At 45.3% G+C, this 26,476-nt stretch overlaps 1 protein-coding gene across 1 annotated transcript; it reads right to left on the bottom strand.

Moving 5' to 3' along the window:
- Positions 1-8,403: 8,403 nt before the first annotated feature.
- Positions 8,404-20,698, bottom strand: LOC307122186 (E3 ubiquitin-protein ligase RNF19B-like). The gene is made up of 4 exons (XM_079810147.1): positions 20,511-20,698; positions 13,546-13,649; positions 13,038-13,187; positions 8,404-10,334 (listed from the first exon to the last, which is right to left on the bottom strand). The coding sequence occupies exons 1-4, from the start codon at positions 20,587-20,589 to the stop codon at positions 9,858-9,860; spliced, it is 810 nt and encodes a 269-aa protein (XP_079666273.1). The 5' UTR covers positions 20,590-20,698; the 3' UTR covers positions 8,404-9,857.
- Positions 20,699-26,476: the final 5,778 nt, after the last annotated feature.

Below are 26,476 nucleotides of genomic sequence, written 5' to 3'. Positions count from 1 at the left end.
GTGATATCTCTGAAGTCACCGTTATTCACTGATCTCAAATCCATAACTTTTTAGAAGAAGTTATTAATCACTCTAAAAATATGCATACAAATAACTTTGGTACAGGTTAAGAATTGTTAACAAATTGTGTTCCTTCTTCACAATTAAACAATGACAATTCTGCATAAAAGCTATCTACTGCCACAAAAATAATCCAATGGGAAAGATAATTTTCTTTTGTTAAGCATTATAGGGGTTGAATCAACCCGTTTCTGAAAGATTACAATTGGTGAATGAAGAGTGTCACAGACTGACTGTGACCCTGGACTTTTATTTTGAAGGGACTGAACATGGGTATGTGCACACAACAAACTGTTTCCACCATTACACATACACAACCTGAATGCCGGCAAATATACCATCCTTGTGTAGTTGTGTGTTTGTAGCCCTGATGTTGGTGTTGTAACATCCCATTAATCGTCTCAAGTTGTTAGTTTCATTGTTTTTCCATTGTTTTGTTTGTTTAAGGCTGAAATTTGTTTAAATGTTTAATGTTCACTGATGCATGCTTTCTAATATCATTACACAGAAAGGAACACCAGAAATACTTTACACCATGGAAGTTTATTTCATTAGATTAGATTAGATTAGATTAGATTCAACTTTATTGTCATTACACAAGTACAAGTACAAGGCAACGAAATGCAGTTTAGGTCTAACCAGAAGTGCAATAGCATTAAGTGCAGGATATACAACGTTTGCATAAGTGCAGGACATGGATATGTACTGAGTATATATAAATATATCTATAAATAGAGAGATGGTTATTACTATAAACAGAATTTACAGGTGAATATGTACAGTGAATAATATACAGATGGTTAATACTATAAACAGAATTTACAGGTGGATATGTACTATGAATATAATATAACATACAGATGGCTATTACTATAAACAGAATTTTACAGATAGAGGTATACAATGATATGTTAGGCTAAAATGAGGAATATGGCAGTGGATTAAGGTAGTGCAATAAATTATGGACAGAAGCTATCCGAAAAAAAGTGTAAAAGTGCAGTGGAAAGTGATTGCATATTACAGTTAGAAGTACGGTGCAAAATACAAATGTAAACAGTTGGTACTGTAAATAACAGTCGGCAGTGCAAATGAGCATAATCCAGTTATGGTATGGTAGTGCAAAATGCATAAATAAACAGTTGTGACTCTAATAAACAGTCGGTAGTGCAAATAACAAAGTGAAGGCGGATGTGAGGTAGGAGAGTTATCAGTATATGAGGGGAGTGGATCAACGGGGGTTTGAGTTCAATAAAGAGACAGCTCTGGGGAAAAAACTGTTTTTAGTCTGCTGGTCCTGGTCCGGTGGATCCTGAAACGCCTGCCGGAGGGTAGGAGAGAAAACAGTCTGTGGGCTGGGTGAGAGGAGTCCTTGAGGATGCTGCGAGCTCGATGCAGACAGCGTTTCCTCTGGATGTGCTCGATGGCAGGTAGTGGAGTCCCTGTGATGCGCTGGGCAATTTTCACCACCCGCTGCAGTGCCTTGCGCTCCGCAACAGAGCAGCTCCCATACCATACTGCCACACAGTTGGTCAGGATGCTTTCTATTGCGCAGCGGTAGAAGTTCACCAGGATAGCCGAGGAGAGCTGATTCTTCCTCAGTGTCCTCAGAAAGAAGAGGCGCTGGTGAGCCTTCTTGACCAGGCTGGAGGTGTTGGTCGTCCACGACATGTCCGCCGAGATGTGGATCCCCAGGAACTTGAAACTGGAGACACGTTCAACAGCCATTCCATTGATGTGGATGGTGTCGTGTGTGCCTCTTGACTCCTTCCTGAAGTCCACGATGAGCTCCTTCGTTTTGGTGGTGTTGAGGAGCAGGTTATTTTCGGTGCACCATGTGGCCAGGTGCTGGATCTCCTCCCTATAGGCAGTCTCATCGTTGTTGCTGATGAGACCAATCACCGTTGTGTCGTCCGCAAACTTGACGATAGAATTAGATTCATACACAGGCTTGCAGTCGGCGGTGAAGAGGGAGTAGAGAAACGGGCTTAGCACACAGCCCTGTGGTACACCAGTGTTAAGAGTGATGGATGTGGAGCAGGTGAATCCTGAACGAACATTCTGGGGTCTGTCAGTTAGGAAGTCCAAAATCCAGTTGCACATTGAGGTATTGATGCCCAGGTCTCCAAGTTTGGCTATTAACTTGGTTGGGATTACAGTGTTGAATGCTGAGCTGAAGTCAACAAACAGCATGCGTGCGTAAGTGTTCTTATGGTCCAGGTGAGTGAGCACAGAGTGCAGTGCCATGGAAACGGCATCCTCTGTGCTCCTATTGCTGCGGTAGGCAAACTGGTATGAGTCCAATGTGGATGGTATAGAGTCTTTTAGGTGTTCCAGGACCAGCCGCTCAAAGCACTTCATAACGATGGGTGTGAGTGCTACAGGGCGGTAGTCATTAGGGCACCTCGGGCTAGAGTGTTTTGGCACTGGCACAATGGAAGTGCGTTTAAAGCATGAAGGTACAGCTGCTTGGGCAAGAGACAGGTTGAAAATGTCTGTAAAAACCCCAGCGAGCTGCTCCGCACATGCCCTGAGAACATGACCAGGGATGTTGTCTGGTCCAGCAGCCTTGTGCGCGCTGATCCGGCTCAGTACCTTGCAGACATCTGTGGTGGAGAGTGTGATTGGTGGGTCAGCTGAGGGTTTGAGCTTGGTGGCAGTTTCTTTGTTGTCTCTTTCAAAGCGAGCATAAAAGTGGTTTAGCTCGTTCAGGAAGTTGACATCAGTGGCTGCGGGGGTGGAGTGGGTGGGTTTGTAGTCACTGATGGCCTGGATGCCCTGCCACATGCGTCGAGGGTCAGAGTTGGAAAAGTGACCCTCTATCTTTAGCTTGTAGCAGTGCTTGGCCTTTTTGATGCCCCTCTTCAGGTTTGCCCTGGACGTACTGTAGGCTTGTGCATCTCCTGATCTGAAGGCAGTATTGCGTGACTTCAGCAGGAGTCGCACTTCCCTGTTCATCCATGGCTTCTGATTTGGGTATGTGGTGATCTGTTTCTGGGTTGTAACACTGTCAATGGTGGTGTTGATATGATCCAATACAGAGGAGGTGTAGGAGTCAATGTCCGTGTGAGCACCACTGGTGGCTTGAGAAGCAAACGCACTCCAGTCTGTGTGTAGAAACCTTTCCTGGAGTGTGGAATCAACCCCCACAGGCCACACCTTGATGGTCTTCACTGATGGCTTCACACGGTTGATGAGGGGTGCATATTTGGGGATGAGGAACAAAGAAAGGTGATCTGACTGTCCCAGGTGGGGGAGGGGAGTCGCAACGTAAGCACCAGCCATGTTTGTGTAAACATGGTCTAAGGTTTTGTTTCCTCTGGTGTGGCAGGAAACATGCTGGTGAAACTTGGGTAGCACTGACTTTAAGTTTGAGTGATTAAAGTCACCTGCAACAATAAAAGCAGCTTCCGGGTGATCAGTCTGTTGTTTACTGATGGCCGCATGAAGTTCTTTCATAGCAAGCTTGGCATCAGCATCCGGGGGAATATAGGCTGCAGTTATAATGGTGGAAGTGAACTCCCGCGGTAGATAAAACGGTCTACATTTAATCATGAGAAACTCGAGGTTAGCTGAACAATGACTCCCAACAATAGCAGAGTTTGTGCACCAAGCTTTGTTAATGTAAATGCACAATCCACCACCTCTGGTCTTACCGGAGCCATCTAATGTTCTATCCGCCCGGAGCGTGTGGCATCCCGCTAGCTCAATAGCGGTGTCCGGTATTCCGCCGTTTAGCCAGGTTTCCGTGAAGATTAGGATGTTACAGTTCAAAAGTTTCTTGCTGTGTGTGATGCTGAGTCGAATCTCCTCCATTTTGTTCACTAGCGACCGTACATTGGCAAGGAAAATACTGGGTAAAGAGAGCCGATGTGGGGTTAGCCTTAGCTTTAGCCTTAGCTTAGCTTTCAGTCCTCCACGTAACCCCCGCCTTTGTTTACGATCTCGGCGCCGCCTGCGAGCACTTCCGCCCGGCCGGGTAGAGTGCATAGCCTCGGGTGTCCTAGCGATCTCAGGAAGGAGTCGAAGATTGTCCATAAAACTGTCGGAAATTCGCAAACCAATATCCAAAATCTCACCACGGGTGTACGATGTTAAGGCACAGCTATTCTGAACGAACAGACCCGAGATGAGCAGGAAAAATACCGCAAAATTGCAGAATCTGGAGAGACCCAGAGCCTCGCGAACTACTCGCGCCGCCATCTTGGATCAGAATTACAGAATTACATTCAGTTATCAGTTTAATTCAATGCATTCAAACAGCTACACATACATTCTGGTGCACCTCTCACTTGCCAAACCAGTACACATGGAAAGTGGCCATATTTAAACTACATTTGTTCAAAGATTACTGCATCTGGTCCTGACCTCATGGGGGAGGGAAAGAACCTGGGATGTCAGTGTTTCCTTATATGTTTTGTCTTTATTGTTTTGAGCTCTGTATGTGTTAACAGTTGTAAATAATATATGTTGTTGTAGAGTTATATCATGAAGTTTTGTTTGCTTATTGCTCATCACCTGTTTGTTAACTTATAGGTTTTCCCCTAAAGTGGTATGGTCCAAAAATAGGAGGAGCCAAAGCCTATAAAAGAGGCAGCCATTTTAGGGAAATGGAGGTAGTGAGGAGGAATTGAATTGCATTTGTATTTTGGGCCTGTACATTGGCATAGCCAGCTTGCATTCGTTTATTGCAAATTTATTTTCCCTTGTATTATATATATATATATATATATATTTTTCCCCCCATTATTGCTACTGTATATATTTATAATTTTTCACCTTTGGGAATTAAAAACACACTGGACTGTGCATTTTTTGCCCCCTGTCATGTATTTTACACCTCTGACTGCTGGTACATCCTAACAAGTGGTGTCAGAAGTGGGATCCAGTACCAGTCAAGTGACAAGTGGGGATTGTTTTTTTTTTTTTTGTTTTTTTTTTTCTTTCTTCCCTTTTTGCTGACATGCCACCTAAAACAAGGAGTCAGCCAGAGGAAGGCACGGAGCAGGAAGAGGACCCGGGGCTGTAGGAGGGGCCCTTGGAGAGAGTGTGGCACCTGCTGAAGGGGATGCTGCCGAGATGAGCGTCAGGAAAGAGAGATAGCACGGCGAGAATAGCACTATAAGGTACTCAGCCACCAGGTCACCCAACTACAGATGGATATGGAGCGTAGCAGAGTTAAAACTCCAGCTTCAGATGGTTCACTGCCAAGGGTATGGGACCAGGAGCCACGTCTGGCTAGGCTTGAGGACACTGATGACATTGAACATTTCTTAACCACTTTTGAAAGACTGGCAGCTGTTTACCAGTGGCCAAGGGGAGACTGGGCAGTTCGGCTCATACCATTACTTACAGGCAAGGCCAGAAGTGCTTTTGTGGCCATGAACCCTTCTCAGGCCCAGGACTATGACCAGCTTAAGGAAGCCATACTGAGGAAGTATGAGATCAGTCCTGAGACGTACCGGACAAGGTTCCGTAATCTGAGCACCCCAACAGATGAGTCACCACGAGAGCTCTATACACGGCTTAAGGACTTGTTCTGCAAGTGGGTCCAGTTCGGCCAAAATAGTAAAGATCACCTGATGGAGATTATCGTGCTTGAAGAATATCTGAGGGTGTTGTATCCAGAAGTTAGGACTTGGGTCAAGGAGCACAATCCAACTACTGCTGCCGAAGCTGCTAACCTAGTAGAGGCCTATATTGCGGCAAGGAGGGGCCCTGGAAACTTCCGTTACGCAGGCATATTAGATGGCATATTACCATCTTCGAAGGGTAAGTCTGAGGGGTCTGGGGTGAGTTCAAGCTCTCAAAGCCATGTTAAGATCTTGAAGCCTGCACACCCTAAACCCACATCACCTGTTGCCACATCACAAGCCACTGTTCATCAACAAGTTGTGTGTTTTAATTGTGGAGAGCCAGGACATACTAGGCCAGAATGTCCATTGAAAAAGTCTAAGACAACTAGTCTTTGTTATGTTCCAAGGCCAGTGCAGTCATCATTTCCCCCACATGACACAGAGCCAGTTATCACAGTTTTATTGAATGGCAAGCCACTTTCGGCTTTGGTTGACACAGGATGTGCTCGAACTCTGATACAAGCCAGATATGTACCCAGAGATAGCTGGAGTGAAGAAGAAACTGTGACGGTTTGTTGTGTGCATGGTGATAACACTGAATTACCTACAGCTGAAGTCTATATTGAGGTGCATAACCAGCCCTACCTGATGAAAGTTGGAGTAGCCCAGAATCTGCCATATCCTGTTCTGTTAGGCACAGATTTGCCAGTGTTGGCCGAGTTGGTGCAGGAAACAGCATGGTGTGGTGTAGTGACGAGGGCTCAGGCTAAGCAGACGGTACACTCTATCCCACAATCAGAAACCGTTAAAGCTCTGCAGATGATGCCTTTTTGCTCAGAGGAGGTGCTAGAAGACTCTAGACCTACTGAGGAAGTCAGGCTGCAGCAACGTAGAGAGTGGGTAGAAAAGTTAATGGAGACCTCAGAACCAGCTGAAATGCAGGCAGAGAGGCAACAGACTCAGTGGCTTACAGTGCCCTGTTTGTGAAAGCAGTGGAGGAGGAGGAGGAGGTTGAAGAGCAGTACATTCCTGGTCGGCAAAGCGAGAGTGAACTGAGCCTAGAACATCTGAGTGAGGAGCAAAGACGGCAACTAACAGAGTGCTTACCTGATCAGCTTTTCATGGAGACACCTGGTAGGACAGACCTGGTCTCTCACTCCATCGTCCTAAAAGACCCTAAACCCATCCGCCAGCCAGTCTACCGGGTACCAGAACGGCTACTGTCAGTAATGAAGCAGGAGCTAGACACCATGCAAGAACTGGGGGTGATAGAGCCATCCACTAGCGAGTGGAGTAGTCCCATTGTGCTGGTTCCCAAAAAGGATGGCTCCCTCCGATTTTGTCTGGACTTCCGAAAACTGAACAGTGTCAGTAAGTTCGATCCGTACCCCATGCCAAGGGTGGATGAGCTGGTGGAACGATTGGGAAGAGCTAAGTATCTCAGCACATTAGACCTCTGCAAGGGGTATTGGCAAGTTCCTCTTAAACCAGAATGCAAGGAGCTTACAGCTTTTAAGACTCCTTTTGGGCATTATCAGTTCCAGGTTCTTCCTTTTGGACTTCATGGGGCTCCAGCCACATTCCAAAGAATGATGAACCAGATTCTCGGTGGGACAGAGACGTTTGCTGCAGCTTATCTTGATGATATCATCATCTTCAGTCAGAGTTGGGAGGAACACCTGGGACATCTTAAGGAGGTGTTAAAGCGGATTAAGGCTGCTGGACTGACAATTCGCCCTGACAAATGTGCCCTGGGCAGGATGGAAACTCAGTACCTGGGGTTTGTGCTGGGACACGGGGTGGTCAGGCCGCAAGTCGGAAAGGTCGAGGCGATTATAAATGCTGAGAGACCTAAGACGAAAAAACAAGTCCGGTCTTTCCTGGGGCTAATAGGCTGGTATCGACGCTTCATACCGAACTTCTCAGCCCGGGCAGTTGCCCTGACTGATTTGACTAAAAAGAGCCGACCTAACAAAGTGGATTGGACAACAGACTGCGAAAGAGCCTTCCAAGACTTGAGGGACTCTTTATGCAAAGGGCCAGTGCTCCAGAGTCCTGACTTTGAACAACCTTTTACGGTACAGACTGATGCTTCGGAACAGGGCATTGGTGCTGTACTATTGCAAGATGCACAAGGACAACTTAAGCCTGTAGCCTATATCAGTCGGAAGCTCCTTCCACGGGAAACAAAGTACTCCACAGTGGAGAAGGAGTGTCTTGCTGTTAAGTGGGCTTTGGACTCTCTGCGCTATTACTTACTTGGACGTAAGTTCCGGCTAGAGACTGATCATCGAGCTCTGGCCTGGTTAGGCCAGATGAGAGACACCAATGCCCGAATCACTAGGTGGTTTCTGGCCATTCAACCTTTTGATTTTGAAGTGCTTTACAGAGCTGGGACTCAAAATTGCACTGCGGACTTCCTCTCAAGAACACCTCAAGAGGTGTCTGGAGAAGGAGGGGGAAATGTCACAGACTGACTGTGACCCTGGACTTTTATTTTGAAGGGACTGAACATGGGTATGTGCACACAACAAACTGTTTCCACCATTACACATACACAACCTGAATGCCGGCAAATATACCATCCTTGTGTAGTTGTGTGTTTGTAGCCCTGATGTTGGTGTTGTAACATCCCATTAATCGTCTCAAGTTGTTAGTTTCATTGTTTTTCGATTGTTTTGTTTGTTTAAGGCTGAAATTTGTTTAAATGTTTAATGTTCACTGATGCATGCTTTCTAATATCATTACACAGAAAGGAACACCAAAAATACTTTACACCATGGAAGTTTATTTCATTACATTCAGTTATCAGTTTAATTCAATGCATTCAAACAGCTACACATACCTTCTGGTGCACCTCTCACTTGCCAAACCAGTAAACATGGAAAGTGGCCATATTTAAACTACATTTGTTCAAAGATTACTGCATCTGGTCCTGACCTCATGGGGGAGGGAAAGAACCTTGGATGTCAGTGTTTCCTTATATGTTTTGTCTTTATTGTTTTGAGCTCTGTATGTGTTAACAGTTGTAAATAATATATGTTGTTGTAGAGTTATATCATAAAGTTTTGTTTGCTTATTGCTCATCACCTGTTTGTTAACTTATAGGTTTTCCCCTAAAGTGGTATGGTCCAAAAATAGGAGGAGCCAAAGCCTATAAAAGAGGCAGCCATTTTAGGGAAATGGAGGTAGTGAGGAGGAATTGAATTGCGTTTGTATTTTGGGCCTGTACATTGGCATAGCCAGCTTGCATTCGTTTATTGCAAATTTATTTTCCCTTGTATTATATATATATATATTTTTTTTTTTCCCCATTATTGCTACTGTATATATTTATAATTTTTCACCTTTGGGAATTAAAAACACACTGGACTGTGCATTTTTTGCCCCCTGTCATGTATTTTACACCTCTGACTGCTGGTACATCCTAACAGTAGGTATACATTTTTTTATAATTTACAGGACCCAGTCATCAAGATTGCTGAATATGTGTTTAAGTAATTAGGCATCACACAAACCTTCAAAAACGGAGTAAAACAAGAGTATATGTTTCTCCTTCTTTTTTTTTCTTTTTTTTTCTTTTTAAAAAAAACCCCTTTGAAATTTGGGGAGGAGATTTGTAATTTGAACAAAGTAATTTGCTTAAATACTTATAAATGACCAGATTTTACACATTTTAATTGTCAATCAGATGTCTGTTTTTGTTACACCATCACTCCAATCGTACAAGAAAGCACATGCATGTTACTAATGCACCCTCAAGACAGTTTTATTATTTAATATGCAATACATTTATTTAAAATATATTTATTTTTGATGAAATGTAATTGAATGACAGACAAAAACTAAAATCGAGATCTGGGGCTGTATTCACAAAACAATTTATCTTACCACTAAGAGTTCTCCTTAATGGCAATAAAAGTTCTTAGTTAAGAGTTCTCCTAAAACCTATTCACAAAGCTGCTGAGAGCAACTTGTACTAAGGAATAGAGAGAAGACTTAAGCTAAGATTAAGGGCGGGGTTGACCTTGTTGCTATGGATGATGGATGAATCATTATGATTGTTTACTGATTTGGTCTTAGTGACCTCGTTTCACATTTTTGTTTCTTTACATTTGTGTCCACAAACCCCCCATTTACGATCAGAAACACATTTTTACTTTCTAATATATAGTGAATTCAATTATCTATTATCTAATGATACAAGTTATTATCTGCTTGATCTCAAAACATATTTGTAATTGATTGTTTATCTCTCCAAAATGGAATTGCAGTCTGTCGTTGAGCCACACCATCTGAACAGGGTTTAAAGTGATCCTTTGTCGTGATCCAACAAACAGATTTGAGCTTGAGACAGACAAAACAAAACACTGTATAACATCTAGGGCATGTAACAGATTTACATCTTGCTGTGTTGTGGTTGATCAGCATGCCACATGTTATACAAGCACGAACAGCTGGACATTCAATATTTGCAGCATCTGGTAAAATAATATTTGCACAATCTCTCAGCAGATCCAGATCATTATTGGTACAGCCTTCATTGTCACATCGATCAGATCGAGGCTGATGCCCTTTCCACTCTCTCAAACACTGCCAGCAGAACTCAAAGGTTCTTTTATTCTTTGTACAGCAAATGGTGCATTGCACGCTGAGATTAGACAAATCTGATCTCTCAATCAACCAGTCACAACCAGGACACTGGAAGAGACAGAAAGAGCACATGAATGGAAATTAAAAGATGTAAATATACAGATTTTTTTCAGCTGGATTTAAATGTAATACCAAATGTATGGAAGTCACAATATTATAATATCAGATTATGCACCCGAGTCAGTTGACTTTAGAATATATAATTTAAGAAGATAATTTTAGATGGAAGCTAAATACTGAAACACACTTTTAAAGGATTAAGTATTTAATAAAGATCAGGGGGAAAAAATATTGTACAATTCATAGAAATCAACTGTAATGTGGATGTGCATGATTCAAATTTATGGGAGACATTGAAGCCTGTAGTAAGAGGGGAAATAAGAGCATTTGACGTAGCTCAAAGGAAGAAAGTTAGGATGAGAATTACTGAAATAGACATTCTTTTTTCAGATTAGAAAACTCATCCAAATAGCCCAAATGCTGTGTTATTGAAATATATTATTGTATTAAAGTATATATGAATACAATTCTTTATTATCTGGCAGTGTACTAAAATTCTTATGTAAGTTTAAACAAAGATACCATGAGTTGGGTGATAAACCCCATAATCGTCTCGCGTGGCAACTAAGACAAAATCAAGCTTCTAGTGCCATATATCAAATTAAGAACAAAGAAGGGAAAAAATAACTGATCTAAATGAAATAAATCAGTAACACACTAGTTTAAGGGGTGTGCATAAGACTGACATGCCACATGTCATGAATATGAAGGAGTTTTTATGCATGTTCATGACAACTGTCATTAAGTGTCATTTGCTCAATTATGTCATTTTTAATGCAAAAATGAAATTATTTGAGATGTCTTAGTTATGACAACTTGACATAAACCAATACATCATTACCTGACAGTGTCTTTGTCATGACAACTTGTCATTACCATGGTAAAATAATCTGTCATAAACATGGCATAGCAGATTAATTATCAAACTTAAGTATTCAAGTATTAAATATTATCCAAATGAAGTTGTACTCTGTCAAATTATTTTATAACAGTGTCATGACTATTTTTCTTGACCTAAACTACAGTGGTACAAGTTGAATTTGCCATTAAAGTGTCATTAAGTGTCAATACTCTGTCAAATTATTGTATAACAGTGAAAACTCAGCTCAGAATGATAGAGTGGCACCACTGGTTAGGTGTACGCCATTATGATGGTGTCTTAGCTAGACTTATCCATGATGTAAAAAAGCATATCAGGAAAATATAAATGTTTAACTAACTAAACTGTTTAGATAAGTTTTTTAAAAAAACATTATGAACTGAAAAATATTCATGACACTGTTATAAAATAATTTGACAGAGTATTAACACTTAATGACATTTTAATGACAAATTCAACTTGTACCACTGAAAAAAAGATTTATGTTTGTTATGTTTGTTTGTTATGTTTGATTTATTTATGTTGTCTTGGTAATGTCAAGTTGTCAAGACAAAGACACTGACAGGTTATGATGTATTGGTTTATGTCAAGTTGTCATAACAAAGACATCTCAAATGATGTCATCTTTGCATTAAAAATGACATAATTGAGCGAATGACACTTAATGACAGTTGTCATAAACATGCATACAAACTCCTTCATATTCATGACATGTGTCATGTCAGTCTTATGCACACCCCTTCAAGTATGAAGACGCTTTTATACAAAATATTGCTTTGTATAAAAGCGTCTGCCAAATGCATAAATGTAAATGTAAATGTAAGTAAAGTGTTACCAATAAATCTATATTGTTCAAAGTTTTATGTTGAATCTATTCCTCCAGAGGCAAGTCTGACCACAAAAATATTGATACTTTTTTTAAAAGACTACAATTGCCAAAATTAAGCGAAGAGGCTTTAAAGGCGCTGAATGCAGAAATAAGCATTGAAAAGGTGAAAAATGCAATTAAAGAGTCCCTCAACAACAAAGCCCCTGGAACTGATGGGTTTAGCATCAAATTTTACAAAAGATTTAGTGTTGGGCGTAATAGTCATCAGATCATCAGATTGTCCTAATTAACGGTAAAACCCGATATATTACAGAATCTTGTAATTGAAGTGAGGAGTTTTTTTTTTTAATAAACAACAGTATATCGTTTGCATAGAGGGATATATGTTGTGGGAGGCCACTTATCCTAATAGGTTGGATATCTGCCTGTTGCTGAATGTATGCAACCAAGGGCTCTTTCACGACTGCAAAAAGAAATGGGGACAGTGGACAGCCTTGTCTTGTCCCTCTATAAATTGAAAAAGGAATTCAAAAAACATGTTTACATGGCATAAAGCCTGTCTGATCCGTATGTATAATATTTCAAATATGCTTCTTCAATCTATTTGCAAGGATTTTCTCAGTTATTTGGTAACAATTTACAATAAGCTTGTATTAGTTAACATTAGTAAATGCATTAGTTAACATGAACTAACTATGAACAAATGCTAGGTTCTGCATTAGTTAATCTTTGTTAACATTAGTTATTAAACATACAGCTGTCCATGGTTTGTTAATGTTAGTTCACAGTGCATTTACTAATGTTAACTAGATTTTAATAATGCATTAGTAAATGTTGAAATTTTTCTGAGTTGCTTTATTTTTATGCATTCAGTAGATCATGCTATTGTTTCCTTTTTGGACCTTTGTTCAGTAAAAACAAATGTTGTATTAGTAAACTAAATAAAGTAAAAAAAAATAAAAAAATAAAAACAAATACTCACATTCTTGATATCTACGATCTTTCTGGTTGCATTCTTGGCAAGAGTTTCTTCAAAATATTGCTGTTCTTCAGTTGTGAGTTTGGCTAATGTACGCACTTCAGTGTAAGACCATTGATCTTTACACTCGGGGCATCTCAGCTCGGCTTTACCCTGCAATTAAAATGATAGTTCACCAAAAAAAATGTTATTCTGTCATAATTTAGCTACACACCATCTTGTTGTTGAAATTATACAAAAAGTTCATAAAGACGTAATAAAATAACATTAAAAGTATAAAAGAGATATGATAATTTAGGCATTTGCTCAAATTTTCTTTAAAGTGCTTCACATTTGGTCAACTCGACTTACAATGTGATGTGTTCTGTGTATGTTAAATTTTGTTTGTGTAAACTTTATTTTACAAAATACACAGGAGAATACGAAAACATTCAAAAAAATACCATAACATCCTCTTTTTTTTTAAATATTTGAAAATGAATACTGTATTAAAAAAGTAAACTAAACTTACATCAGTCAGCTGTATTCTGCAGTAGTCAGTCAGTGTCTGTGGATTAGTGATGTGACCGCAGGATAATTCAGCTCTTAAAACACCTGGATCATCATCACATGGATCTGAAGGGGAAATTATATATATTATATTACAGAAAGTTCTTTTTTCTTCTTCATTCAGTTTTTGCTTTTCAGCTACTACCATGGTGAAGCATGTGCCCATTAATCATTTTAGGTTTCCAGAACAACCTGTTTATTTTTATTTTTTTAAATGCTTTAATACAGATTTCAATGTACAATATGTAGCAAGCAAATATGGTTTAAGACTCAATTTGAAAACAGATAAAGAAGGTCTTTGCCTACTTTAAATAGACCAGACACTGCAAAAGCTCTGTCCCCTCTACTCTTTAGTTTTTCCTCCTCATATCTTAGACTTGTATGAAGTTACACAGGTAGCTGGGAGCTAAATTATTTAATGATTTATATACAAATGAATGAGTAGCCAGGGTAAAGATTATTAAAAAAAACTCTGTTATAGCAAAATAAAGGAAGCTGCACTTGCATTTACACTCTCACTCTCAAAAGAAAAAAGAAAAAAAGAACAAAAAAAAATGTATGTTCAAGTGGCTGTAACTGGGGTGGTTCCATTAAGGGTACATTTTTGTACCTCTAAGTAGAGGAAAACACTTGGGGTTACTTGACTGTAACCCTGTTCCCTGATAAAGCGGAACGAGATGCTGCATAAGCTTATGCAAATGGGAAATGTCTTTGACATAACCAGCTGTGAAAATAGTGTGAAAACACGTCAATGAAATTGACCCGGAGGTATTTATAGCCTCGGCCGGTGACGTCATAGGCGCACCTGCTGCACGAGGCTATAAATAGATGAGCTTCCGCTGGAGCAAACCAGATCTTCTTTGTTTGAAGACCAGTCCTGAAGCATCATCAGCACGGCCTAGCAATGCAGCATCTCGTTCCGCTTTATCAGGGAACAGGGTTACAGTCAAGTAACCCCAAGTGTTCCCTTTCAAAAGCTACACTCAATGCTGCATAAGCTTATGCAAATGGGAACGAGAATACCCACGCCGCCGTGCTTGATGGTGCCTGGACCCCTTACGGTTGTGTAGGTGTGCACAAGAACGCAAGAAGCCTCAGGCATTAGCCTGTGATGTCGACTCAAGGACATGAGAGCCCAGAGTGGCATGAGCATCCAAGCTATAAAGTCTTAAGAATGTGTGCGGAGAGGACCAACCTGCCGCATCACAAACACTTTGTAAGGGAGCACCCCTTGCTAACGCAGTAGAAGAGGCGACTCCCCTGGTGGAGTGAGCCCTTAATCCTATGACCGCGCACCTCATAGGCAAGAGCAGTAGCATCCCTGACCCAATGTGACATTGTTTGATGGTGGCAGAACCTCTGTTACGGCCCCCATGGCAAACAAACAGTTGCTCTGACTTACGCCACTGGCTAGTGCGGTGGACGTAGGCCTGAAGAGCATGGACTGGACACAGTCTATGAAGTTTCTCCTGATCCGGCGTTGTGAACGGCAGAGGGCAGAAGGTTTCAAGAGTGACAGGATGTACAGTCGACAAAGGAACCTTAGGCAGGTAGTCAGGGTGGGGATGCAAAATCACTTTCACCAAACCTGGGGCAAAGTCTAAGCAGGATGGCGATATTGACAGAGCCTGCATGTCCCCAATTCTTTTCAGAGAAGTTATAGCCATAAGAAAAACCATCTTTAGAGTCAGAAGTTCGTCATACGCTGATTCTAGAGGTTCAAAGGGGGTCTCAACCAGACCCTCGAGGGCTAAAACTAAGTCCCATGAAGGGATCTTGGCTCTTAATGGAGGCCACAACTGCCTGGCACAACAAAGTGAGCAGGCAGAAGATGCCTCCCAAGCGGCACCCCATCCACCAGGGCGTGGCAAGCCAAAAGAGCGACCACATGAACCCTGAGAGTGGAGGGGCAAGCTAATGTTTCAAAGGGGGTCTCAACCAGACCCTCGAAGACTAAAGCTAAGTCCCATGAAGGGATCTTGGTTCTAACAGGTGGCCTCAACCGCCTACCCCACGAATGAAGCGAGCGAGTAGAGGATGTCTCCCGAGCGGCACCCCATCCACCAAGGTGTGGCAAGCCGAAAGAGCGGCCACATGAACCCTGAGAGTGGAGGGGCAGGTGCCTGATGACAACTTTTCTTGCAGAAAATCCAGAACTGAAGTTACCTGGCAGTTGACTGAATCTACATTGTGTCGTACACCACCTTTCAAAGACACCCCATTTATTAGCATAAACTTCCGAGTGGAGGAAGCTCTAGCACTTAGAATGGTCTCAATAACTGCAGGCGAAAGCCCCGTGTCCCTCAGTTGGTGCCCTTCAGGGGCCAAACATGAAGGTTCCACAGGTCGGGCCTGGAATGGAATATCGTGCTCTCTGCCTGAGACAGAAGGTCCCTCCTCGCCGGAATCGCCCAAGGCGAGCCGTTGAGGAGAGACACTATCTCCGAGAACCAAACCCTGTTCGACCAACGCAGCGCTATTGATAAGAAGCAAGACCCTTGTTGGCGAACCCCGGCTAGAACTCCCAGGAGCAGAGCGACTGGAAGGAGGGCATACAGACACATTTTGGGCCATGTATGAACCATCACACCCAGACCCAGCGGGGCTGGGTGACAGAGAGAAGCAGGGACATTGCGCTGTCTGAGAAGAGGCGAAGAGGTCCACTCCCTGTGGTCAGCTCTGTAAAATCTGATCCAGATCTGCTTGACTACTTCTGGGTGGAGTTTCCACCCCCCCATCTGTAACTCTATCTGGACAGTAAATCTGCTCCTGCCCTTGAATGTACACTGCTCGAGTGACAGGAACTTGTTCTGAGCCCAGAGAAAAATCTGTCTCGCTATTCTGATAGCGTGAGCACAGACCCCCCTGGTGATTATATACAAGATATTTAGCTGTACTGTCCACCCGCACTAGGACATGACAGCCCCTCAATTGGGGGAGAAAGTATTTCAGGGCCAGAAATACAGCCGTCAACTCGAGGCAGTTGATGTGCCAACTGAGTTGATGACCCTCCCATTCCCGTTGGGCTGGACGACCACTTAAGGCCGCACCCCAGCCCGTCAGGGAAGCGTCCGTCGTTAGCAACTTGCGACGACAAGGTACGCCTAGAGTGGGACCCAAGGCAAAAACCGGGGTCTGAACCACATAGTTAGTGTACGAAGCCACATGGCGCGCCACTTTATTTGCCTGAGGATTGGCCCTAAGTCCTCTGGCTTTGAGCCACAACTGAAACGGTCTTATGTGCAACAACCCCAAAGGGAAACCCGTGGATGCTGATGCCATTAGACCTAACACTCTGGTGCTGATGATCAGTAAGATCTTGGTCTAGCCTGACTTTGCTCAGGGAATACTGAATGGTCTTGATTCAAGCGGGAAACCATTGTGCCCACCTTGTGACCAAAAACCGAACAAACCCTAGATAAGTCGTTCTCTGGGCAGGAGAAAGAACACTTTTCTTGGTGTTGAGTCTCAACCCTAGAGAAACTAGATGAGCCAACACACTGTGTTGAAGCACCATCTCATGTGATTGTGCTAATTTTAGCAATCGCCTTTGTAATTCAAAATTTGAATGTCCCGGAATCCCAATGGAGCCAGTAATACATCCATACATTTTGTTTATGTGCGGTTACAAGGCTAGCCAAATGGAAGACCCGAAATTGGTAAGCTTTTGCCCCCAAGAGCGAACCTCAGGAACTTCCTGTGTTGTGGCAGACTTTATATGCGAATACATGCGTCCTTCGGATCAATCGTGCCGAATCCAATCACAATGTTGAATATGCGACACGACCGCCTTCACTGTAACATCTTGACCTTGAGTACTTTAACTGCTTCACGGTTTAAGACTCGAAGATCTGAGATTAGACACCCCCCCCCCCACCCTACTGGGGACCAGGAAGTAACTGCTGTCACTTGTGACAGTACGAACGCCAACTCCGCCTTCACGGAAGTGGAGACCACGCCGTTCAAACAAGGAGGATGACAAATAAATTAGTTTACTAATTTTTACTGTGCTTAACACCAATGCAGAAACGCCTGGCAGAAGTTAACACGCTGCCTGAGACTCTGAGAGTGACAATTTTAACACTTCCTGTTGAGGGGATGTTAGACGTTCTATGTCCTGGATGATAGCAGGATTTAAACACTGAACGTCTAACATTTCACTGGAAACCACTGCCCCCCCCGAATCACCAGAGGCGGCGGGGATGGAGTAGTTTTGAGGATAACGGGGTGGGGCGAGCAAATGTTTGACACGCCCTGTCCCGTGGGGGCAGACTGGGCACCAGACCACCGGACTTCTTATATTGATGACAGTCCCGAGGTCTGCCCTGGGAGGTTGTTGAGGATGACGAGCCGGTCTCCAGTCTTTACGAGGGAGAGCGCGACTCGCCACACTCTGCTTATTACCCCCCTAAATCTTGAAGGACTGAAGAGAGGTTGTGTGGCTGATAGCCCCTCCCCTTGAGTGCATTGAGGAAGAAACTGAGTGAACACTTCATGTTTCTTCCACTCCTTTAAATCTGGCCACTACAGAGTTAACTGAGTCACCAAATGAACCACTCAAATCCTTCAGAAGGTCAGCCTGATATGCTTGCAAGACAGCCATAGTGTGCAGCGCAGCACCAGCCTGTCCCTTTATATTTATTATTCTTATATAAATCATATACAATATATATTGATATAAAATAATATATTATATATATATATATTCCATATAAAATAATATACAATATATAATTCATATATATAAGCTTTGCCCATGACAGCCGATGTTTATTTTATACATGGCTTTATGGGGAGGTATGTCTCTTTAATGAAAATGCAGACCCAGGCGAGAGATAGCTCGTGAGCGTCTCCCACCTGGGGTATTCTCACATATCCACGCGATTTCGCACCCATGATAGTCGAAAATGTCGACGTCAAGGGTACAAAAACACGTGAAGTAAATGTTTTTTTTTTTTTCTAGACAGAAACCTCAAGCTCACTGCGTTCGGGGATCTCTCATTCACGGTACCAGACAAACTGCCCTGGCCACCGCGCGAACAACCACCTCGATAAATTCCTCGTATGGATTCACCATCATGTGAGGAACGATCGCAGGTGGCTGCTCGAGGTCCGCGGACCCAGAGATTCATCATCATTCCCCGCGCGAGCCGAAGAAACGCTGCGCTTCGGGATCACGCGGGGAAACATGCATTTGTTGAGCGAGCAAGCGAAAGGGACGGACCCGTCTCTTGCTCGTCAGCAAACCCATTCGAGAGCTCCGAAAACTGGTGCGGACTGAAAGTAGCCCAGACGAGCATAAAGCATTCTAACTGTAAAGGCTTGCAATGCTCGCACTCGTCTGACTCAATGCAGCGACCGCATGCTCTTCCCCAAACACACACAGCAATACACGTGTGCATCCAGTTCTGTTTTTTGAAAGAGAACATGGATATACAGCGTTTTACTCTGCTGACTCGTTTCCAACCGATCAGATTTAACTAGAACTCTTTCCACTTATGTTTCTTTGTAACAGAGATGAGAAAGAGAGAGAAATCTGCACACTGCCATGTTGAAAACTAACTCCTAACAAAGATCTCGAGTTGAGTCTTGAAAGAGAGAGAGAATTTTTTTTTTTTTTTTTTTCAGAGACTTTGTAACACACCATAACACAGAGTTGGTCTGAAAACAAAAAGACCTGGTTTGCTCCAGCGGAAGCTCATCTATTTATAGCCTCGTGCAGCAGGTGCGCCTATGACGTCACCGGCCGAGGCTATAAATACCTCCGGGTCAATTTCATTGACGTGTTTTCACACTATTTTCACAGCTGGTTATGTCAAAGACATTTCCCATTTGCATAAGCTTATGCAGCATTGAGTGTAGCTTTTGAAAGGGAACAATGGTATAGTTGTACCCTAAAGACCAGTTGTGTAACTGTAAAGGTACAGTTAAGGAACAAAATTGTTCTTCTCACTGTACCTTTTTTTCTGAGACTGAAAGTGTACACAATTACTGATTATGTTAACGTTTAGTAAGAATTGACTGCAGCAATTTTAAAAGGTTGATTGTAAACAGTATGTACCGGGTTAGCTTAGGCTGAAGTGTAAATGTAAATGAGGTTGTAAATAGATAGTGAGTTATATATATTGATGTTTAGATATTTTATATATTTTATTGTTTTATCTGCCCAGGGACTGCGGATGGAAATTAGCTGTAGCTAAATCTGGTGTAAAGCATCTTTTCTTTTGTAAGATTAATGTACTTGCACATGGTCCTTGTCAAATAAATAATAAACTTAAACTTAATTAGCAGAATAGAAAGAATAACAAGTTAACTGAAACATTTAACAATTCCAAACATTTCAAAACAGAAACAGAACGAACAGAAACTAAAAACGAAAGAAAGAAGGAAGGAAGACAGACAGCATTACTCAAAATTACTCAAATTCCATAAAGCCTACATAAAATGGGTACTTCCAGGCTATAGACTGTCGTAAACAGCGAATTATTACATCCGTGTTCGCAGGAAACGCGTTTAATCTAGAACAACTGCAGTCAAATCAGCTGTATTTGTTAAAACAATATTCCGTCTCAAATTTTGATTCAGTTTCATTATGTGACCGTCAAACCTTTTTACAACTGACGTAGCAATTTATTCAAGCAACAAGAAGAAATATTAACAACTTCCTTAACAAAATAAATATAGCCTATATAGTCCCTATACGGGAAGACTTTTGTGAAATATTAAGCAGAATCTATCTGGACTGTTGTGTCAGTCGTTAGAATAATAAAACGTGAATATAGTACTGAAACGCGTAGGTAAGAACAAAAATTTGAGCACAAATATGTTACATAATTTATCGTTATACAGGGCTTAACATTATGTGTCTGGTAGTGGTAAATTGAGAGAAAATACTTAATTGCCATTAAATATCATGAACAAACTCACCGATATCGTTGCTTTTTCTCACGAGCTTAATGCCGAGGTAACTGTCAGATATATCATATCGTTTCTCATCAGATGCCATTTTGATTAAGAAAATCTATTATAGAACTAGAATGGTTTTCTTCACGCTTCTGTTTCACTCACTCAGAAGATACTTTCGGTTTACTCTTACCAGAAATCACATGACTGATATAGACTTGGGCGTGTTTAACTTCCATATGAGTTTACAGACCTTGATGGCAAGCTTCATTTGCTTTAACTCCACCCAACAATGTCTGGTTGGGCCACACAAGATTAAAAAGGACGCACATGTATCAACGTGTGCAGTGGTGTAGTGAGCAGTGCACAAATCTTGTGGAATGTTCTCCCTTTTCCCATCACACTTTACATCGGAAAGGCATTTACTTTTAATACAAATTAAGAAAATGTTATAAAAGGGGAAATAAAGTCCCTAAGGAAATGTTTAATAATAATAAAAGCCTTTATTGGGTAGGGTTAGGGTATGGACGGCTTTTATTGTCTCATTAAGCAACACAGTCTCACTCCCACTCGTCACATATTGACGCTTGGTCAGGACCCCTCGTCGTCACTTTTTTACGTACAGGGTACCCCTTGAAAGGCATTTTTCGACGTTAAGGGTACTGCAGTGATTCCAATGAGACACCTTTGGCGTCATACACAGACGTGTTGGGCATGTGAATGTTATCATGATGTAACTATTTATTGGGTTATAATGTTTCCATTATGACATGTTGGAGTATGATTCTCAATTTAATCAGCCAGCATTATTTTATTTACATTTATTGATTTGTATTTACGCTATTCAGACACGTTTGAAAGTAGCCCAAACCCCGCCCCTTAACCTACCCATTTGCGTTATATGATATAAAACACAGAATATAACAGACAACATGCACACTTTATTGAAAAATGTCAAGTATTCCAACTGTTCCGAGGCCAAACGATTGATTTGTGTGAAGAAAAGACCCAAAAGCGATCTGCGTTTCCCTCCGCACCCCGGCGTCGTATTGAAGACGCCACAGGCACGGCCATACCCCTCGGTGTCAGTCTATAGACGAACGTCTCGGTTACGGATGTAACCCTCGTTCCCTGAGGAGGGAACGGAGACGTAACGTTAGTGACTAACGAATGGGGGTTTCGCTTAGAAGCCTATCAACTTCGAGTTTTGAGAAAACGCCCAATGGCGTGCCAATGCCATGGGGCATGCGGAATTTGCATACGTAGCTCCGCCTCACTGCGTGAGTATATAAGGAAGTACGAGGCAATATCGCATTATGTTACCTGCTTGAGGAGCCAAGACTGAACTCCTGCGTTCCAGGCAACACAGCTGATGTGGCAAGGGGACGTTACGTCTCCGTTCCCTCCTCAGGGAACGAGGGTTACATCCGTAACCGAGACGTTCCCTTTCGTTCAGTCACTACGACGTAACGTTAGTGACTAACGAATGGGGGTCCCAATATAATCCCGCCACTCAGCCGTCTTCCAGCGCCCTGCGTAAGTGTGAGTTCCCTGTCGTAAGACTAGTACGGACGAAGGACTCCCACTTAACACAGGATTACCAAGGTACACTGGGAAGCATATCCCAGTGAGGGAATGCCAAGATGCCTACCCGTGGGGAGGACTTAAGAGACACATATGACCCTGAGAGGGCTGCATATGGAAGATCTCTAGGGTACCAGCCGAAGGTGGATTTTTAACCCTAGGGGTGGCGGGGACACGCCAAGGGAAGAAACCCGCTCACTGCGGAGACTTACGGTGAAATACACATGTGGGGGTCGCCGGAGGGAACCATGCACATGGGGCACCTGGCCGGACATGAGGGTCTGGGCTCGAGAGGGCAGACTGAACTGATGTCGGCGTCGACAGTGCTGGAGGAGCTCAGGGCTCTCGGGGAGCTCACCTGAGGAATATCGCACGTATCCAGTCCGTGGAGTGGAGTGGCGAGCAAGCGAAGACACCTGAGCCTGGCCCATCACCGGCCCCTCGGGGGGGCGAGTACATAGTCGGACACTGGCTCCACTCGGAGATTGTAGAATCTGGCGAATGTGTTGGGTGTCGCCCAGCCTGCAGCTCTGCAGATGTCTGCTAGCGAGGCGCCATGCGCTAGAGCCCAAGAGGAAGCCACACTCCGGGTGGAGTGTGCCCTCACACCAAGGGGACATGGTCGGCCTTGCTGCTGGTAAGCCAAAGCAATGGTGTCCACTATCCAGTGAGACAGCCTTTGCTTTGAGAGAGCACTTCCCTTCCGCTCTCCACCATAACAGACAAAGAGCTGGTCTGAGGTCCTGAAACACTGCGTCATGTCTACGTAGGCGCGGAGAGCGCGTACTGGACAGAGCAATGCCAAGGCTGGGTCTGCCTCCTCCAAAGGCAGCGCTTGCAGGTTCACCACCTGGTCCTTGAACGGAGTGGTGGGAACCTTGGGCACATATCCAGGCCGGGGTCTCGGGATCACGTGAGAGTTAGCCGGCCCGAACTCCAGGCACGCTTCGTCAACCGAAAATGCCTGCAGGTCCCCGACCCTCTTGACTGAGGCCAATGCGGTCAGCAGAGCCGTCTTCATAGACAGAAACTTAATATCGACCGACCGCAAAGGCTCAAAGGGAGGTCTCTGCAGAGCAGTTAGTACTACTGCGAGGTCCCAAGAGGGTACGAGAGGAGAGCGAGGAGGATTCAGTCTCCTAGCTCCCCTCAGGAACCTGATGACCAGGTCGTGCTGACTTACCTTTTTGTTCTCCAAGAGATCGTGGTGGGCAGATATTGCGGCCACATATACCTTGAGGGTGGAGGGAGACAGCCTTCGCTCCAGCCCCTCTTGGAGAAACTCAAGCACGGACCCGATCGGACATTTCCAGGGGTCTTCTTGGCGGGAAGAGCACCAGGTGACGAAGAGGTTCCACTTCAACGCATAGGCATGCCGAGTGGACTCTGCCCTAGCGGAAGTGATGGTGGCGACCACCGTAGGTGGTAGGCCACTCAAACCTGCCGGGTCCCGTCTAGGAGCCACACGTGGAGGTTCCAAAGGTCGGGACGCGGGTGCCAATGGGTGCCCCGTCTCTGAGTAAGGAGGTCCGGTCTCAGAGGAATAGGCCAGGGAGGGGCTGTCGCAAGGAGAATGAGTTCGGGGAACCAGGTCCGGCCATGCCAGTACGGGGCGACCAAAAGGACCTGCTCCTTGTCCTCCCTGATCTTGCACAGAAGCTGTGCGAGTAGGCTCACTGGGGGAAACGCATATTTGCGTAGGCCCCGCGGCCAGCTGTGCGCCAGTGCATCCGTGCCGAGCGTGCCCTCGGTCAGGGAATAATACAGGCTGCAGTGGGAAGAGTCGTGGGAGGCAAACAGGTCTACCTGTGCGTCGCCGAACTGTTCCCAAATCAGCTGAACCGTCCGGGGATGGAGTCTCCATTCTCCCGGGAGAGGCTGAAACCGCGAGAGCTCGTCGGCTGCGTGGTTCAGGACTCCCGGAATATGGACAGCACGAAGGGACCTCAGGCGCTTCTGACTCCATAAGACGAGATGGCGGGCGAGTTGAGACATGCGGCGGGAGCGTAGACCGCCCTGGTGGTTGATGTACGCTACTACGGCCGTGTTGTCTGTCCGGACGAGCACATGTTGACCCTTCAGCAACGCTCGGAAGCGGTGCAGGGCGAACCGTACTGCCAGCAACTCGAGGCAATTGACATGCAGGAGGCGCTGGGGTCCTGTCCAGGAGCCCGCGGCTGCTTGTCCATTGCACATGGCACCCCAGCCCGTGGCAGAGGCATCCGTCGATACGACAACATGCCTGGAAACTCGTTCTAAGGGCACACCGGCCCGTAGAAAGCTGAGGTTCGACCACGGGGTGAGCGTCTGTAAGCAGGCCCGAGTCACTTGGATCCGGAGCGTGCCAGACTGCCATGCCCATCTCGGGACTCGATCGCGAAGCCAGTGCTGAAGCGGTCTCATATGAAGCAATCCGAGCGGCGTTACCGCGGCTGCAGATGCCATATGCCCCAGGAGCCTCTGAAAAAGTTTCAGTGGAACCGCATTCTTGCTCTCGATTTGTCGGAGGCAAGTCAGCAGAGACTGCGCGCGCTCGCTCGAAAGCTGCGCGTACATGGCGACCGAGTCGATCTCCATACCGAGAAAAGAGATCCTCTGCACTGGGCAGAGTTTGCTCTTCTCCCAGTTGACCCGAAGGCCCAGACGGGTTAAGTGGTGGAGAACCAGATCTCTGTGTCCGCAAACCTGCTCTCGAGAGTGGCCTAGTATGAGCCAGTCGTCGAGGTAGTTCAGGATGCGGACCCCGTGCTGCCAAAGGGGCGCAAGGGCTGCCTCGGCAATCTTCGTGAAGACGCGAGGGGACAGAGATAACCCGAATGGGAGAACTGCGTACTGGTATGCCCGCCCCTCGAAAGCAAACCGTAGGAACGGTCTGTGTCGAGGAAGGATGGAGACATGGAAGTAGGCGTCCTTCAGGTCGATCGCTGCAAACCAATCGTCCGGACGAACGCATTCGAAAAGGCGTTTCGCAGTCAACATCTTGAACGGAAGCCGGTGAAGGGATCGGTTCAAGATGCGAAGGTCCAGGATTGGCCGTAACCCACCGGTTTTCTTGGGTACAATGAAGTAGGGGCTGTAGAACCCCGACCTCATTTCGGCTGGAGGGACAGGCTCGATCGCACCCTTCGCCAGTAGAGTGGCAATCTCCGCACGCATGACGGGGGCATGGGCCCCGGTCACGGTATAGCGGACTCCCCTGTAACGGGGAGGAGCCTGCGCGAACTGAATCGCGTAGCCGAGCCTGACGGTCCGGGCAACCCAGCGGGACAGCCCCGGAAGCTGAAGCCAGGCTTCCAGAGACTGCACCAACGGGGTCATACGGACAGTAGGCGTACCCCGGGTGGGGCAGCGAGGCAGCGTTACCGGCGCGGACAGGGGAGGCTGTTGGGCGTCCCCGGGTCGGAGCACGGTTAACGGCTGCGCCCTGACAGAGGAGACCAGGGAAGGACTCGCGTTCCACGGGGGTCTGCTCTGCCAGGGGGCTGGCGACAGAGAGGGACGAGAGTGGCGTGACCCGAGGGTGGCGCGCACTGCCGTCACCGATCTCTGGGGGCTCAGGGATGGGTTTGTCAGTTCTTTCTTTAACCACATTAGGGTGCTGCTGACCCGGGGGCCAGCAGCTGAACAAAAGATTCTCCCCCGGCCCTCCACCGGGGGAAGGAGCGGCCCTGCCGCCGTCTCCTGGAAAGAACTGCCCATCCCTGAGCCGTCCGCATCAGGAGCGCCGCTTAGCCTGGCGTTTCTTCGCGGGCTGCGGGGCTGGAGCGGACTGGGACGCCTTCCTGCGGCTGCCTCTGCGCGGCCCGGGTGGAGGCTGCTGCTTGGGTGGCGCAGAGGCGGAGGAAGCCGCGGGAGGACGTCCTCGGCGGCGAGCAGGCTGAGGCACCTGCGCGGGCGGTGGGGTGGAGGCAGCAGCTGACCGCCGGGGCAGGATGTATTTTATTGCCTCAGTCTGCTTCTGAGCGGCCGAGAACTGTTGGGCGAAGCTCTCGACCGCTCCGCCGAATAGCCCATCCTGTGATATGGGGGCGTCGAGGAAACGTGTTCGCTCGGCGTCGCGCATATCAGACAGGGTGAGCCATAAGTGTCTCTCCTGGACCACATTTGTGGACATCACCTGACCCAGGGAGCGCGCGGTCACCTTCGTCGCCCGGAGAGCGAGGTCGGTGGCGGCACGCAACTCATTGCTGAGCCCTGGATCAGCCCCTCTCTCGTGCATATCGCACAGCAACTTGGCTTGGTAAGCCTGAAGAGTTGCCATGGTATGCAAAGAAGCGGCGGCCTGCCCCGCAGCTCTATAGGACTTCGCCACCAGAGATGACGAAAACCTACAGGCCTTGGAGGGGTGCTTTGGGTCACCACGCCAGGACGAAGCGCTCTGTGGACACAGTTGCATCGCAACAGAA

The sequence above is a fragment of the Gobio gobio genome (assembly GCF_949357685.1).
Source record: "Gobio gobio genome assembly, chromosome: 25".
Lineage (NCBI taxonomy): Eukaryota > Metazoa > Chordata > Actinopteri > Cypriniformes > Gobionidae > Gobio > Gobio gobio.
This window is presented reverse-complemented; position numbering and strand designations above follow the sequence as displayed.